This window comes from Balaenoptera acutorostrata, chromosome 7 (genome assembly GCF_949987535.1).
Source record: "Balaenoptera acutorostrata chromosome 7, mBalAcu1.1, whole genome shotgun sequence".
In the NCBI taxonomy this organism is placed as follows: domain Eukaryota; kingdom Metazoa; phylum Chordata; class Mammalia; order Artiodactyla; family Balaenopteridae; genus Balaenoptera; species Balaenoptera acutorostrata.
Window position 1 is genome coordinate 15,225,376 of NC_080070.1, and position 16,840 is coordinate 15,242,215.

At 43.0% G+C, this 16,840-nt stretch overlaps 1 protein-coding gene and 1 non-coding gene across 2 annotated transcripts; both read right to left on the minus strand.

Moving 5' to 3' along the window:
• Nucleotides 1–4,459: 4,459 nt before the first annotated feature.
• FMC1 (formation of mitochondrial complex V assembly factor 1 homolog) lies at nt 4,460–7,962 on the minus strand. The gene is made up of 2 exons (XM_007177073.2): nt 7,759–7,962; nt 4,460–4,754 (listed from the first exon to the last, which is right to left on the minus strand). The coding sequence occupies exons 1-2, from the start codon at nt 7,894–7,896 to the stop codon at nt 4,551–4,553; spliced, it is 342 nt and encodes a 113-aa protein (XP_007177135.1). The 5' UTR covers nt 7,897–7,962; the 3' UTR covers nt 4,460–4,550.
• A 573-nt stretch (nt 7,963–8,535) lies between these two features.
• TRNAR-CCU (transfer RNA arginine (anticodon CCU)) lies at nt 8,536–8,608 on the minus strand. The gene has a single exon. It is a non-coding gene; the product is annotated as a tRNA-Arg (tRNA).
• Nucleotides 8,609–16,840: the final 8,232 nt, after the last annotated feature.

The window sequence follows — 16,840 nt, forward strand, 5'->3', positions numbered from 1 at the left end:
CAATTATCCTTGGGGCATGAGTACATACCTAACATCAAATTTTATAAACATGGTTCCTGTTAATTTAAATGTAGATTAAAAAATTCAAATTCTGGGGGACTTCCCTTGTGGTCCAGTGGTTAGGACTCCATACTTCCACTGCAGGGGGCGTGGGTTTGAGCCCTGGTCGGGGAACTAACATCCCACAAGCCACACGCAGCAGAATGTTGAAAGAAAGCCATGGCTCCTAGAACCAAATTTCGGTATGGCTAGACTGTCAAACATATGGGGAGTAGAGATGTGGCTCAAGAGATTTGGCAAGGGCCAGATCCTGCAGGCCCTTGTTAAAGTTTAACTTGAAGAGTTGTAAGCTGGAGAGAGACAAGATCAGATCTGTACACAGTGGAATATGGATTGATTGAAGAGCGCAATTTGGATTTAACGAGACCAATTAGGGAGGGCAGTGGTTCAGAGAAGAGATGCAGGAGATAAGAGGTCTGCGCTAGGGTACTAGCAATAGCGAGTCAAGACTCTTAGGAGGTAAAATCTAATTTAACGATTATTTAGCTGAGGATGTGAAGGAGAGGAAGCAGTCTCGAATAACTCAGATTTCCGACTTAAGTGGCTGAGAATGTCAATGAACTAACAGGGAACACCAGGGATTTTATGGGGGAATGAGGAGTTTCCATTTTAGATGCACTGAATTTGAGATGCCTTTGAGTCACCTAAGCGGTGTTGTCTGGCCGCTGGACGCACGGGTCTATAGCTTGGCAGGGGAGCCTGGACTGGAGTTAGCCTGTTGATGATAATTAAAGCCTTGGAATGGAGGTGATCACCCAGGGAAAGCATGTAGAGTGTGAGATAAGGACCTAGGTCTGAACGTGAGGAACACCAACATATAAGCGATACACAGAAGAGGAAACTGAGGACAAATGGCTAGAGTGAGAGAAGAAAGCAGAAAATGTATCATGAAAGCCAAGAGAAAAGGAAGGAAAGGTTAACAGTGACAAATACTCCCTAGGGGTCAGCAAGATAAGGAATGATCCATTGGGTTTAGTGGCATGAAGGTCATTTGTAAATTTGCAAGGCAGTTCTAGTAGAGGGTGAAAAACCAGACTGCAGTGGATTAAGAATGAATGGTCATGAAAAATGCAGAAAATGGGTACATGAGACAACATGGATTATTAACCTCAAAATCTGTATGCTGAGCAAAAGAAGCCAACTCAAAAGAGTAAATACTATATGACTGCATTTGGATGAAATACTTGAACAGGCCAAACTAATCTATGGTTACAGCAGGCAGGTCAATGGTTGCCTGGGACCAGGTGTGGGGAAGGGGCGTTGTCTGCAAATGGGCACAAGGGAACTTTTGGGGGGCAATGAAAATGTTCTATAGCTTTATTGGTGTGGTTATTACACAGATGCATTCATTTGTCATTATTCATTGACCTGTATATTTATTATATGTACATTATACCTCAATATAACTTATTTTATAAGTTTAAAAAATGTGGGGACTTCCCTGGCGGTCCAGTGGTTAAGACTTTGCCTTCCAGGATGACCAATAAGAAAATAAATAAATAAATAAATAAACATTAAAAAAAAAAGACTTTGCCTTCCAATGCAGAGGGTGCGGGTTCTATCCCTGGTCGGGGAGTTAAGATCGCACATGCCTCGCGGCCAAAAAACCAAAATATAAAACAGAAGCAGTACTGTAACAAATTCAATAAAGACTTTAAAAAAAAAATGTATAAAATGAAAATTCACTCAATTCACTGAATAAATTCATTCAATTCATTGAATATATTCAATTTGTTTGCGAAGAGGAATGAGTTAGAAGATAGGAGCTGAAAAGATATTTGAGTTAAAGCTGAGTACAACTGACCCTTGAACAACATGTGTTTGAACGTGCTGGTCCACTTATACGTGGATTTTTTTCAATAATAAATACCAAAGTACTACCCGACCTGCAGTTGGTTGAATCTGCAGATGCAGAACCGTGGAGGGCAGACTATAAATTAAACTCAGAGTTTTGACTCTGTGGAGGATTGGTGTCCCTAATCCCCCAAATTGCTCAAGGGTCAACTATAGTTGTTTTTAGATGGAAGCGCCTTGAGCATATTTAAATACTAATAGAATTCGGTGAGAGGAAGCAACTGAAGTTAAAGGACAGTCAGAAGAGACAGCAAAGGAATGTGATAAAGCATGTACCACATCAAAAACTACAGTGAGTTAACACAGTGCCAAAACCTCAGGAGTCCCTAGTTTTAGGACATTCCCTGTATAGAAAGTTTATCACTAATACAGTTCATATCCCAGAGTCAATTCCGTCTATTTCTAACATTGAGTTCACCTAATTCTGGATGGTAAGACCATTGATAGGAGGTCCAGGTTGATTATATAAGGACAGAAATGGCCTGAGCAAATCATTTAAACCATGGGAAATAAGTTGTCTGTATTTCAGAAGACGGGTGGCAATAGGGCTTAGAGGAAGGGTTCATGATGAAAGAATAAGGGTGCGGTGGTTTAAGATGAAAACAAGTTTTTCTTTTTTGTCAGGCACTTATGTACTGTGCAAATGTTTTATGTAAACATTATTCTCACTTATTACAACCACCTTGTTGGCATTCTCATTCTACAAAAGAGGGAACAAGCTCAGGGCAACTAACCCACCCAAGATCACACAGCTGGTAAATTATGAAGATGGGATTAAAGCCTAGGTCTATATGACTTCAAGCCCATAAGTATTTCCTACCCTTTTAGGCAATTCTGCCTCAAATCTCTTTCTTTAAAAATGTTATGGGAATTCCCTGGCGGTCCAGCGGCTAGGACTCGGCGCTTTCACTGCTGTGGCCCGGGTTCAATCCCTATTCGGGGAACTAAGATCCCGCAAGCTGCTCGGCTCGGCCAGAAAAAAAAAGTTATTTGTTATATACACAATATTTTAACTAAAGGAATCAAAACATCAATCTATCCTAATCCTTTTGCTTTCTTCATCTTAGCAAAGTAAAACATCTTCAGATAATAATATACCCATGTCCATGAAATAACACAGGGGGAAATAGTATGTTAAACATTTTTTTTGATCTGTTCAATTGAACAAATGCTTGTTTTGACCTCTTAATACTATTATTTTAACGTTAATCTCTTAGAAGAAAGAGATAATGTTTTGAAGTGCTTGGAGTATTCTGTTCAGATTGTTCTCCTAGTGAGCAGAACTGAGCCTTGCATTCAAAACACTGAATAATTCTCTATGTAAGTCACTGTGGAAGACACTTTATAGGCTACAGAAATGAATGAGACATCATCCTTACTCTAAAGGAGCTGAGAGTCCAGGGAAAAAGAGATTACATGTCTACAATTGTAATACCAGAAGAAACTGACATATACCACAAAGGGGGCACACATAAAGAACTATTGGTAGTTCACAGAGAATCTTTACTTGTGGAATTCAGGACTTTAGAGGCAAGGGGACCATTTAAGAGTCTAGTTTAATAGTTCAGCCAAAAGATTTCCAGCGCTTGAACTAGGACAGAGACGGTGATGCTAACAGTTCTTGCAGAAGCAGAACTTACTGACTGGATATGGAGAGTGAGGAGAAAGAGAAACACAGAATGAAGCCCAAGTTCTTGACTTGGTCAGCCAAGTGCATTACGGAGCCCTTCACCCTGAGACAGAATTCAGGAGGAAGAGCAATTTGACACGGAGGGTAGAAGGCAGAGGCGGAGCGGTCAGTGTGCTCATTCCATTGCCCTCTCCCTGGTCTTCCTGCAGCCGGTAGATGAGTGGTGGCCATGTTCTTATACCTAAGGGTCAACTCCGTCAGGCCTAGGGAGATGACAGCTCCCCACTGTCTTGTTGACCTTAATTCAACCCATATCTTCATAAATATCCCTTCATTAACTCTCCTCAGTAACCCTGTATGAGTGTGCCATCTGTTTCCTACCAGGACCTTAACATCATATTTGTGTACTTTTAGATAAAAGGTATATATGTATAATTGTTTGTTTATGTATAGGAAACATCTAGAAAGATGCACACCAAACTGTTAGTAATCGTTACCACCTGGTAATGGGGTTGGGAGAGTGGAGAGAGGGACAAGGGAAAAGGTAAGAGGGCTTTATTTTATATGTCTATGCCATTTTAATTCCTTAATAGGCTGTATTACTTTTTTTTTTTTTAAGTTTATATATTTATTTATTTAATTTTTATGTGGGATCTTCCCGGACCAGGGCTCGAACCCGTGTCCCCTGCATTAGCAGGTGGATTCTTAACCACTGCGCCACCAGGGAAGCCCTGTATTACTTTTTAAATTAAAAAATAAAAAATAAAGAGTTTTAAAAGTAAATCAAGAACATCAATCAGCCTAGTGTAAGAACTTCAGAAAATTCACTGAGAGTAAAGATGAAACCTCCCTAAGAAAACCTCAGTCAACAAAATTTCAGAGCAATTCAGTCAACAAAATTTCAGAGAAAACCCCTAAACTTTAAAAAAAATTTAATGATAAATACATATTGATAGAAACGATTAAATTCCTGTATGAAGGCAGCATCCAAGGAATCTCTCCATTTTCATGGCTCCCAGCCCTTCCCTCCAGGCTGCTGGGGCAACTTGAGACCCACTAAGCCAGCCGACTCCTCCACTGAGCGCTCACCCTTGCCATGAAATTCCTGGTGGAGGGCCACATGTTCTCGGGTGCTGCGCAGAAGGCAGAGATAGGTGGCAGCTTGGAAATGAAGCTCATGCCGGGCTCTGCACAGCTTCTCACTGGTGACCTGGAGAAGTAGCAAGGTCAGATACTCTATTAACAGCCCAGCTGCAGACACAGGTCCACAGAGAAAGACTGATTAAACAAGCATTCTCTAGAATAAAAGTAAATTGCAGAGGACCTACAAACGTGTTTATGCATACTTAATAACATATATAAAGGCACTCTGTACATAGATAGAGGCACACTGTAACTGCTGATGATTAGGAAAGCTGGCACCTGATAATCAAAGAGGACTTTTACAAGGAGTTTCACTGAAGCATTTCATCCTGTCCTCAAATTTTAATACCGGAAGAAAGTTTATCTCTTGGTTCAACACCCTCATTTAACGAATGAGGGAACTAAAGCCCAGAGAGGCTCTATGGTTGGTTAATGGCAGAGATGGGGAATACAGTCAGGTCACTGATCATTAATGTCACCTAAGGAATAAAATACAGAACTTTCTCCCCTTCAAACAAATGAAGGGCTGCTTTATTTTATGTGACTGTGGACTTTGGTTAATATGGCATATGCCTTTCATTTCAATGAAAATTAAAAACTTATTTTTCTGAAAAATAGCTTTGTCCTCACCAGTAACAAAATGAAGGTTTTATAAATAAAAGTAATATGCATATGTTCATACTACTTAATTATACTCGCTCTCACAATTTACTTATTCATCTGAAAAATCTGTATTCTGATGACCTTTAGAAGCTGGAAATTCCATATCCATTCCAAAGTGACTATAAACCTTGTTTTTTCTTCATCATAATTAACTTCCAGATTAAATTAGTACACAGACTTTACTTGACTAGTTTTATGTTCTGAGGCCGTGAGAAAGGGGCAGGAAAGGTAAGACAAAGATGTGTGTAGCCTCAAATGACTTAAGGAGCCCTGTTCAAGTGTGGATTAATCTCTGGGCACCACTGCCTACGTATGTCTCTCTCTGACCTTTCTTTACTTGAATATCTAGGTTTGGAATCTGAAAACTAGAATGTGTGCTTTAAGATTTGCAGATCACATATATGAAAATGGCACCTATAAGCTGCTCAAAAATAAAATTCATCTGCTTTAATCAATTTAACTTTTTATAATTAAAAATTTATGAGTGACCAACACTAATGTCAAGCATCAACAAAGGGTAACATTCACTTCTATTATATAAGTCTAAATTGATAGAATTTGAAACAGGAATTCTATGTTAGTATAGGGAAGAACATAACTGATCTTGATTCAGCTAAGCCTGAATCATGAGGAGTCAGGAGAAAAGCATCAGCAATGTAACATAGTAAATGAACCACAAGAGACCGAGAGATCTAATGAAACAGAAAATTGTATTTTCCCAATGGAGAAAGGGGAGATTCAGCTAACTGAATCCCTTCAGCCTAGGGAGAGGAGAGAGAAAATGAGCATAGATGATTATTGAGTTAGCTCTGAGCCAGCAGGAAATAGAACCCTTTCCCATATCCTCATATGCATTCCACAGAGTGGTGTTTCTGGAATTTTTAGCATGAATTTCAGGTGATTTCCAAGGAACTTCAGAGCCATTACCAAGGCCCTCTCAAGGGCAATCATGTTGCCTCCATTAGGTACAACTATAATCATGTCACCTTGAAAATCTTAAGAGTGACTTCCCATTACATTTCCAATGAAGTTTAAACTCCTGCCTACCACCTACCTCATCTTCCTCCACTTCATCCACCACACCCTAAGCCGTAACAGCTCTCCACTGTCAGTTCCTCTCACCGCTGGGCTTTCAGTTGTACACCTTCTTTACTTGTACCTCATCTTCCCCAACCCCCATTTACTTGCTAACTCTAATTTATTCTTCAAGTCCCTGGTTAATGCACTTCCTCCTGAAAGCCTACCCCTTCTGTATGCCAGGAACCCTGTTGTCTATTTACTCCCTTAGCACTTGTTTATTCTAAGTCCTTGGTTATATGGCTCCTCAGGTGGATCGTAAGCTTCTTAAAAGACAGCACCCATGTGGCTCTTATTCGTCGTTTTTAACCAAGTTCCTAACAGTCCCTAATATTGTGACCTTTTAAAAATTAGTTGGAAGTTTAGTTCTAACATTTTGCATTTTAACTTCCATGGCTCAGAAAATCAAGAGTTAGGATGATGGTTCTCCCCTTTCCCTTTCCCACACTGCCCAAAGGACGCTAAATTTCCTTTGCTAAAGCCCAAGCTAACTCTCCAATTTATCATTTCTGAGAAAGGCTGCAACTTCTTTCCAAGCCAGATCAGTAACTCTAAAGGCAGCAATTAAATGGAAGACTCTTATTTGGGGACCAAGTAACCTAGAGCCTAGTTGCTCCTATACATGTGCTTGTACAGGTCAACTGTCCCCGAGCCTCAGTTGCCCCTTTGGAAGAAAGAAACTATCTTCCATCCGATCTTGCCTAAGGGGTAGAAGGAGTGCGGATTTCACAAAGGGATTTTCCAAGGATGATGGCCTCCCATATGTACATATTTATCTACTACCGGCAGAAAAACTGTTGTCTGGTCACATATCACGTTAATGTTGTAACTCACAGTACCACCTCATTAGAGGTTTCTAGTTCAGCCCTGCAAGGCACCATTCCCTGAAGCGGCGTAGTCCTGCTCTTCAAAAAGCGCCCAATATTCCTCTCTGCATCAAAAACTGGTTCTCAGAATAGCTCTCCTCCGGAAAGGAGAGTGTCGGGTAGATGCTGTGGCCTGTGACCCTACACTCTCCACCAAGGACATCTTTTTTCTTGTCCCTCTCTATTTCCGCCATTTCACTTCCCTCTCACTTTCCCCTCCACACGGGCCAAAGACAGCCAATGAAATCCTCAGGGACGGCTCCACCCCAGGACGACTCTGCCTTCCCGCCGGTCCTCGGTTAGTCCCCGGGCTCAGGCCTTAGACTACGGCCTGGATCTGTTTGGAGGGAACCAGAGCCTCAGAAATGAGGGCTAAGGCCAGGCGCGCTCCACCCTGCCCAGACCCGACTCTCCCTCCCTTCCCGCGAAAGGGACGCTGGAGCCCCCGGACACGGGCTTCCGTACCCGATGTGCACGGAAAGCCTTCACGAGGTACCCATAGGCCGCGGTGTGGCGATAGGGTCGGCCTGTGGCCGCGTTCAAGTAGCGCAACTCTCGGAGAAGGCCTCGCCAAGTGCGCAGCGGTGACCCCAAGGCCGCCATTTTCCCGTCGTCCGAGCCTGGTGCGGGACGGCGCCCTACGCCCCTCTTACTCCCTCACCACCCCCTGCTCAGCCGCTTAATGGTACGGTCGGAACCAGACTGCCGGCTCCCCCTATCGACTGCAGGACAGTGGAATGTCTCACTTCCCTTCTTTGCGGAGCGTTATTAATCGAACGCCGAGCGGCGTCCTAAGGTGTTAAGAGAAAAGCAAACGAAAGCCGAGTGTAACTGAAGAGCCTGGAGAAAGGCCGGGCAAGGGAAAAGAAGGTCCTAGTTCCTTTCCTGACTGCGTCATTTCAGACGCCATTCGCTGACGGACTGCTGACTCTGGAGAAAATCAGGGCATGTCGGAAGTGGGTGTCAATTTGAAATAGAAAGTTTTGAGATTTTATTTCTAGAGGGGATGTCAAAATTCAACGTATTGACTTAGCAGAAATCTTAATGGGGTTACGGCTCAGAAGAAGGAAATGGGAGTATGTTGATTCTTGCAAACTGTAGCCCCACACCTAGAAAAACCACGCATACACTTTCCATCGTTAAAGAGTAAAATTAAGTTATCATTTTTAGCTATAATTGTTTAAGAAGGGGGAAAGGCAAAACGTTTTATTGTAAAGTTTATTTTAAAGGCAAAAGTGCAACCACCCCAGATGGGACTCGAACCCACAATCCCTGGCTTAGGAGGCCAATGCCTTATCCATTAGGCCACTGGGGCTTCGGTGAAGAAGGCGCTCAAACAACGTATTCAATTTTTTTCCTCCTTGGTACGTCATCGTCATTTCAGTCTCTTTAACCTATCCTAGGAAACCACACTTGGTACCATTAATGAGGTGCGAGGCATGCTGGGAGTTGTAGTTCAGAGAACAAATATCCGCCTCACAGCTCCAAAGGTTTTACCCTCGAAGCAGCACCGACGCGCCGGACGGAGATCGGGCACGCGCACGGTTTTGCGTACGCGTTTCCTACGCGGTAGCTCCCGCGCCTGCGCAAAAGTGCGCATACGACGTCGCGGAGCCGAGCGCGCTGGGCACGCTAGCCGAATCTCCCAGATTCGCCCGATGAGCTTGTGCTTCGTTGGGTTTTCACCGGAAACAGCCGGCCCCTTCCGGTGTTGCGGCTTTCCGGACTTGGCTTGGCTGCATCCTGCCGTTAGGGGGCGTGCGTGGCGGTCATTTTGTTTCCGGTTGAAACACTGAGGCCATTTCCGCAGAGCAAGTGGCCAGTTAGAAACGTTTGCCTTGCCCTCTGAATTGGCGGGTTAGTGGTAAACATGGGACAGCAGGGAATTAGAATTAGTTAATTCATTAGGAATTAGTTAATTAGAAACAATTAGGAGTTAATTTTCTGGTTTTTTTCCTATTTGAATAAATTGGACAAGTCACTTCTGAGTCTCAGCGGACTAACGCCTTGCTTAAAATCTCGCAGTGGCTCCCCGTTGCCCGTAAGATAAATTTCAGACCACTGGACCCTACCTAAATTGACCCTTGCCTGTGTCTTAACCTTCATCTCCTCTCACCCTCTGCTCAGTGTAGCTGAACTTCTGTCTTCCTCTCCACATTTTTAAAATAGATTTATTTAATTAATTTTATTTGTTTTCGGCTGCATTGGGTCTTTGTTGCTGCATGCGGGCTTTCTCTAGGTGCGGCGAGCAGGGGCTACTCTTTGTCGCGGAGCACGGGCTCTAGGCGCGCGGGCTTCAGTAGTTGTGGCTCGTGGGCTCTAGAGGGCATCCTCAGTAGTTATGGCACACGGGCCCAGTAGTTGTGGCTCACGGGCTGTAGAGTGCAGGCTCAGTAGTTGTGGCACACGGGCTCGGTAGGTGTGGCTCACGAGCTCTAGAGTGCAGGCTCAGTAGTTGTGGCACACGGGCTCGGTAGTTGTGGCTCGCAGGCTCTAGAGCGCAGGCTCAGTAGTTGAGGCACACGGGCTTAGTTGCTCCGCGGCATGTGGGATCTTCCAGGACCAGGCAAGCCCCCCTCTCCACATCTTGTGTTATTCCCTTTGCCTAAATCTTAACCATTTGCATTAATATTCCTATTTACCTTTTGGGCTTCAAGTTTCCTCGGGAAGTCTAGGTCAGACACTTCTCCAGGCCCTTATGGTCAGTATGGCAAAGTTAAAATGATTCTCTTCACCTCCTGTGGGCTCCCCTAGATTTTCTATGTAATCTTACCTTTTACGAGCTATATCACCTGTGTCTCAGCTTCATCATCTTCCTCACGAGCCAAGATGCAACTGCTCAGACTCCGGACTTCCCATTCTCATGGGTCTCTCTTCATAGGTCCCTCTCAGGGTTCACCAGCTCTAGCTGTGCCAACTTTGATCAATTTTTCACGTGGGCTGGAATTCTGACACTTCCAGAATCAACTCAAGAATAAACCAGTATGACTTAATGTGAATGAATTGATCTCTCCCTGTCATACTCATAAAATATTCATTTTATCACCCTGTAATTCACAAGTGTCTGATTTTTAAAAGGCAAATATGCAGGGGGTTAAGAAGAATGCTGTCAGCTATTTTCGCCTTAGTAGAAATTTGTTTATGCAACTTTCTAAGATGTAGCAAATTTAAGCCAGCTCTGAGGAAGTGGGAGAATTAATTGGAAGTAGGTTTTCAATAACTGTTGATATGGTAAGGGGCAATAAGACATAATTCTGAGTTCCTTTTTACTGAACTGCAGAGAGACTCTTTTCTTCCATTTTTACACTAAAGCAGAGTAAATAGATAATTATAAAATGTTAGCTCTGTGTAGCCACTAGTCACCAAAGATGGCCCCCCAAGATCTTCCCCTTTCATACATATGATGCTTCTTACATCAAGAGGTGAAGCTTATTACTCATCCTACTCACCCCTCCCACACTTGAAAGCCAGCTTAGGCTGGCTTTGTGACCAGATTTAACTAATAAATAGAAGGTTCTGGGACTTCTCTGGAGCCCCAGGCCTTAAAACTGGCAACTTTCACAATCTGCTTCTTATCTAGCTACTATGCTGTGAAAACCCCACGGCCCAAGGAAGAGTCCTGAGGTACACCAAGCTGACCTCTCAGCTGACAGCACGAATTATCATGTTCAGTGAGCCATCTTGAGTGTCCCAATCCAGTGGCACCCCCAAATGACTACAGTCTCAACCAATGTCATGTGGAGCAGAGAGCTGCCCAGCTAAACCCAGTCAACCCAAAGAAACATTAAAGATAATAAAATGGCTGTCTGGGAATAAATTCCACTAAATTTTAGAATTACTGTGTGTCAACAGAAAACCAAATCAGTCTAAAAAAGTTCTTAGAGACAATTTAGCTGAACTTCATAACTTTGGAAAATCTTTATATTCCTAGTGCAGGGCTACATACCCAAAGCCCTACAGCAGAAAGCAGGCAGGTAAACAAGAGTGAGTCAGGCAGGTGGGTTCCTACCTCCTGCACAGGAGCTAGACTTTTCAGCTCAATCTAGTTGCAAGTAGGAATGTGGTTCCAGTGTTGCCAGAGCTTCTGATTTTTCAAGAGAAGTTGTAAATCCAGAATTTGTATGCAATGCCCCTTTAAGTGTTAGCAATCAGTTAAAAACAATACTGTCTGTCAAACAAAACACTTCTGTTCACCTTACATAACCTAGGGTTGCCAGGGTTCAAACTATGTCCTGGGGCACTTCACAGGCAATGTCCCACTGGACCCTCGCCACAATCCTATGAGGTAGTACTCGGATTTTACCTACTTAGAAATGTGGGAACAAGCTCAGGGCAGTTTCTTGGTTTAGCCAACTTTACTAACTGCTCAGTGATAAGGCTGGTATTTGACCTCAGGCAATCTAACTCCAAAGCCTATTTTTTAAACTTTAAAAAAAGTTTTATAGCAGAAAAGGGATTTTTATTAAAAAGATACTGGGTGATTGTCAGAACTTCCTGGTAAGGCTAGACACTAGGCTTAGGAGCTACACAGACAAGAAACCTCACCTAAAAGTCTGTCCCAGATCTGGTCCAGTGAAAACACCAGCAGGCACAGTCACTGCAGTTGCCATGCTAACACAGTGACACTGGGCAGGGGCTGGACAATGGCATCAAAGCTGTTGTTCCAGGACACTGGCAGTAGCTGGCTCCTCTGCCTCCACTTGTGCCAGAATAGATTAAGTCATTACCTAAGAGTCAGAGTTCTGGGCCGAGTACTTCTAATTAGCATGGCCTGGGTTATGTTCCCATGTTGTTCAGGGAAGGCTGGGAAAGCAAATATTTTGTCATTCGATGAATTTTTATTAAGCATCTGCTGTGAGGCAGGCACTTCCAGATGCTAGGGAAAGCACAAGTAGAATAGGTAAACCTTTCCTCTACTCATGAAGCTTCCATTCTAGAAAGGGGCAGACAGACAATAATCAAATAAACAAGCAAAACATAAAATTTATCAAATGGTGATGAGTGCTATGAAGAAAAAGAAAGCCAGGGGCAGGGGATTGAGACCTGCTAATGTGTTCTGGGAGGTCCTTACTGATAAGGTGACATATGAGCAGAGACCCAAATGACGTGCAGAATCTGCATCTTCAGGTTGTGTGTGTGTGTGTGCGTGTGTGTGTTGGCGTGGGGAAGTGCCCACACTTTTAAGTAGAGAGACCCTACCTCCAGTCTCCACCCACTGTGAGGCCACCATTATTCTGTCCTTCAGGCTCTGGGAGGGTACAGGAGGAGTTCTGGGACAAGTTTTCTATGCCCAGTGAAACTGTAGGAACAGACCCTGAAGGTCCAGTCTTAACACTGCAACTATAGCAGTGACTAGCTACCTGGCCATGAGCTTGGGAATCTGGGGGAAATTTTGGTGGGGAAGAGCCAGGACTAATGAAAGAGGGTGTATCTGAAAGTAGACGTTTGTAGGCACTCGCTTCCATCAATCGTGATTCTAGAGATGCGTGTCCCAGGGCAGTGATTTCTAAACTTCTTTGATTGTGTAACCACTGTGGTAAAAATCTTGTGCCTCCTCCTTTGTATTTATTTTTAAATTATATACATGTACTATTGATTCAACGTAGTAGATACATTTAAAACATGCACAAAATAGAAATAAAAAGTATATTTTAAAAAAGAAAAACAATATTTTGAAAATATTTTTATTTATTAACAGTAAAAAAGTACTAATTTCTCTCAGTAAAGAAAGATTATTATTCTTTATTTTATTGAAAATGCAATGTAATACAGTATGTTTTATTATTTTGAAAATCTTGGTTTAACACATCATTTGGGGCAACAAAATCACATAGTGATAAACATTTCTAAACATCCATTTTCAAATTTCTTCCTTGCATGAGTTTCTTTTAAAAAGGCAGTCAGTGCCTCACTTAGCTTTAAAATATCACTTTTAACTTAAAAGGACCCATTAAGTATGTTCATTTCTTTCAGAAGATCAGCTAGGCACCTGTATCCATCAGGGCTCAGTCAGAAAAAGAGAAACCACCACAGGCTTTTCAAGCAGAAAGGAACTGAGTGCAGGGCATTCAATTCAGTAGACGCTTGACGGCACCATTAGAAGAGCTGCAGGAGTTCAGGAAAGCTGCCACTAACGTTCAGCAGTTCAGAGTGCTGTGAGGTTGCTGCTATCACCTAGGTCAGAAAAATGCAGGTCCCCCCACTGCTGACCAGAGCTGGCCCCCAAGTACTCACATAGGGGCTGACAGGAGATTACTTGGGAGCTACGGCAGAACTTTCAGTCTCCCATGGCCTGCCCGTTTTGCTAGGTGCTGCCAGAAGAAAAAATATCACTTTTTCCTCCCACCTACAAAACACCACGTGAATACATCTAGCAGAAAGAAATCACATCCAGAACCTTGAAGGCAAGGAGTTTGGGAACGTTTCCATAGATCTCGCCCCTGTAATACATAAGGATATGGGAATGAATGCTGGCTGCCAAAAACCAGAGTTAGAGCACACAGCAGTTTACTCTTCATACCCTCTTGTCATCACAGAGAAGGACGGCAAATGAGAAACACTTGCCTCTTTTGTAAAAGAAAAATAGGTAATTTTTAAGTTTGACAACTCTTGTAAATACTTTTCAGCAAGATAATCATTCCATCTGTGTAGTTTACGGATTTTTATGTCGTTTACTTCCCATTACATAGTAGTTTCTGCCCTTTAAATGTCTTACTCTTAAGCAAATTAACCTTACTGATAACATCCTGTAGCATACAGACTGTAGTACATTATAATACTCAGAAGTAAAGGTGACTATTAACCAGCAAGCTGGACTTGCTAGATACAAGCAGAGAGCAATTTATTCCTCCTTCCATTGCTGCTTGTGGACTTCTTCCTCTCCGGCATGAAATCGTGGGTGGCTCACACAGCTTTCCTAGGAAATAACGGGACAGTTGGCTTTTTTTTTTTTTTTCCTTTGGTTTTAAAAAAGTCCAGTCTGTTTAACATTAAAACTCCAAACGTCATTGCATAAGACCTCTCCCCATTGTCAGCTGAGGCTGCCACAGGCTGAAAAATGGGCAGTTAGGGCAGTAGGACACGGCCCACCTACCTACTGCTCTTCAAATGCAACCTCTTCCTGGAACAAGCTAGACTTGTATAGACAGAAAGCAACTTTGTTTTCTCATGAGTGCCCCTACACACTTGCTGTAATGATTTGTGCTTATGGTTGGATGAAATTTACAGCTTTACTCGTTGAAATTTACAGTTTTACTCTTTTAGGTGACAAACAGGTTAAAGAGTTATCATGATCATTTTAAGAATAGTCTCTTTGTTCTAGGTGTGAATAAGTCTCATCCAGGATCAGATCAAAACTTCAAATATCAGTTAATTTAACATTTCTCTCCTCCTCCAGTCTGGAAACGTGAAGGAGAATGGGGGTCAGGATCAGTGTCATTTCTGTTTCTCACTACCTCCTGCCCCCTTGCTGGCTGCTGTTCTGGGCCTGTGGGCCGGTTACAGCAAGGGAAAGAAGAAAGAGGTAAGGTCTTACTTTGTTGGTAGAGATAAGCTGGTGTCCGTGTCCTCCGGGAGCAGCAGATTCCAGTGTTGCTTCTTTTTTTATAGGTTCTCAATAGTTTCTCCTTCTCTGGGGATCTCTCAGCTGTAGTTCCCTTGTAGGCCATGCCTTCTCTAGTTACTTAGAATTCCTGCCCCGGCCCCTTAGTTTCCAGGAGCCTCCCCTCCACTGAGGTCATTCCATCCGTCCAGGTGTTCCCTTTGGCTGGGTTCCTTCTTAAAATGACCAAATCTGGCTCCCTTTCTTGAGAACCACGTCAGGCCCACAGGAACTCGGGAACTTTGGGAGTGTAAACCATTCCCATTGCAGCCTTCTCTCCTCTTCTGTCTTCTCCAGGAGCTAGCCACCTACTCCTCATTTGTCTTTAGACTTTTCGGAGTGAGTCAGACACCAGTTTCTGAGTCCCTCAAACTCCACAGGATGTGTCACGCTCTCCCAATGGTCCTCTAGAAGTGCCCCCCTCATTTTGGCATGAGGTGAAGAGGAAGCACCTCCACCCTCTCCTGCTTGGGGAGCAGAAGGGAAATGTCCAGCATACTGACAGCTGCTTCCAAAGGAATCTTCCCACTTCTCTCACAGAGCCTGGAGGTGGGTGCCGAGCTCTTCCTTGCCAGCACTGAGCCAGTGCTTCCCAGTATCTACTTCACAATCTCTTAGCATGTGGTGCACAGGTGATCTAGCTCCTTTTCCCTTTAGACTGTGGATGGACTTGGCACCTACTGTTTTGTTCTCAGCCTTTGGGGTTTCTGGTGAAACTGACACAGAAAGATTCCCACTTTAGTAAATGAAGTTACCACTGTCAGACCCTCCTTATGGAACTCCTGCTCTTTCAACAGGACACCTGATGCACTCAATGCAGGCAGCATGGGACAGTCTGACTTGTGAACTGGACTGTGTGAATGTACAGTTAATATAGAACTTTTTGATATTTACATATTCATTATTAAGTATAATCTTATATTAATTATATTAAATTTTAATATTATGTGTTTATATAGAGATATAACGATTTTTATAGAACCTATATACAAGACTTTTGTTTTTTACATTATGGGAGGTTAGATGTGCAGAGAAATCTCTCTCCATGTAAAACACAAAGTCCTGGGTGAAATTTTAACAAACATAAAAATATTTTTTTTTAAGTTTGACTGAGCTGACAGTAAAGGAAGCCAGAACAACCAGAGGTCAGAAAGAAGGAGGTAAGTGAGCAATAAAAGCAGCATTTACCCTGAAGATATCTGCTCATTCCTGGTGGCCTACAGTCTAGATTTTAATTTGCCTTAGGCAGCCCAAAGGAAAGGAAGCCTCTGAGTAGCATGGTAGGAGGTCAGATTATAAACTCTTGCAAAATAATGGAGCCCCCAACAATTGACCTTATTGCTGGGAATTTAAAAAATATCCCCGACCTCACCAAGAGGAGACTTATCTGTCTCAACCTCAGCTCAGGGTTGGGTGGCAGGGTAGGGAACCTTCTACAAGAATCCTTAACCACCAGCAGTAACCACTCAAATACATTTGTGGCTGAAAGTCTTCCTATCTCTGTGTCCTTGAAATCCTTAAGATGTGCATTTAGTTTGAAGTGGTCCTGGGTTGGTAATGTTCCTAGAAGCCTGGAAGAAGCAAACTCAAATACTCTTTTAGAGGAACACACTTTAAAACCAGGCCTCAAAGAATGCCCAAAGCCAAAGTGCAGGGATACATAATAAAAAATCACCACACACATGCAGAAATAAGCCAGTATAAGCAAGTTAGTAGAAAACAATAAACTGTAGGATTGGACCTACAGTTTGGTTCAAGGTCTGACTCTGGTGCCTGGGACCTTGTGGGTCTGTTGCTCCCAACCCACTAAACACATGCTAGGGCCCTAACCTTGGCCTCTCCCCTTCGTATACATCACCAGCTAAGAAAGCTGCTAAACCCAAGAAAAAACAGGCTCACACCTGAAAATAATGAGGTACTTGAGGAGTATAATCACAACAAAGAGAC